This window comes from Myotis lucifugus, unplaced genomic scaffold, assembly GCF_000147115.1.
Source record: "Myotis lucifugus unplaced genomic scaffold, Myoluc2.0 scaffold_186, whole genome shotgun sequence".
NCBI classification, from domain to species: Eukaryota; Metazoa; Chordata; class Mammalia; order Chiroptera; family Vespertilionidae; genus Myotis; species Myotis lucifugus.
In genome coordinates, this window is record NW_005871234.1 from 1,612,129 (window position 1) to 1,613,028 (window position 900).

Genomic DNA, 900 nt, shown 5'->3' on the forward strand with positions numbered 1-900 from the left:
CCTCATTTGACAGAGGCTCAGTCACACCACTTTTAAGTGGCGATGTCAGGACTCACACTCCCATCTTTCTGATTCTAGCTCCCACTCCTTAGTTAACGCCTCTACCGCCCTTGTTAGTGTCAAGTGCCCATCGTACAGCCTGTCACCTCTTAGGCACGCAGCCTGTGAAAACTACTAATGTGCAAGTTTGACTCTCATGTGTTGCCCTCGGGTCTGATCTCCCCCGGGTGCAGGGTCAACATTCAGTTCTGGCCCGGCCCCGCCGAGGACCGCACTCTCCCCTCCGGTGAGAGGCGCCGGGTCGGGGTTGATTGTGAGCTTACAGGGCGTGGCGTCACCTGCCGCTCCCTCCGCCCCCTCCCCGGGCCTTCCCGCCGGCCCCCCCGGCGCGTCCTTAGCAACACGCGCGCTCACTCCCAAGCCCCCCCCGTCCGCGCGGCGCCGCGGGGGGCGGGAGGCGGCGGCGGTCTTTGCGCCTGCGTGAGGCCGCAACCACCAGTCGGCTCTCTTCCCCTCCCCTCCCTCCCCTCTCCCCTCTCCCCCTCCTCCTCAGCCTCCGACTGCGAGACGCCAAGATGGAGCCGGAGGACCTACCTTGGCCCGGCGAGCTCGAGGAGGAGGAGGAGGAGAAGGAGGAGGAGGAGGAGGCAAAAAAGGAGGAGGAGGAGGTGAAAAGCTTGGATGAAGACGAGGAGGTGAAGAGCTTGGATGAGGACGAGGAGGTGAAGAGCTTGGATGAGGACGAGGTGGTGATGGTGGAGGACGTGGAGGACGAGGAGCCGCGGGAACTGGACACGGACTTCAACTACGAGAGCCAGCCGGAGGACAGTTCCGACGACTACGAGGAGGACGACGAGGCCAAGGCCTTGCGCAGGCGCACCCCAGCGGGACGCTCCTTCT

The 900-nt window shown here is 64.0% G+C and overlaps 1 protein-coding gene across 1 annotated transcript in view; it reads left to right on the forward strand.

The window, feature by feature from the left end:
* Positions 1–494: 494 nt before the first annotated feature.
* The window catches only part of ALMS1 (ALMS1, centrosome and basal body associated protein), a 133,650-nt gene continuing 133,244 nt past the window's right edge, over positions 495–900 (forward strand). Inside the window, 1 exon segment of the mRNA XM_023760631.1 lies at positions 495–891. Within this exon segment, the coding sequence (XP_023616399.1) occupies positions 576–891 (316 nt within the window). The 5' untranslated portion in view covers positions 495–575.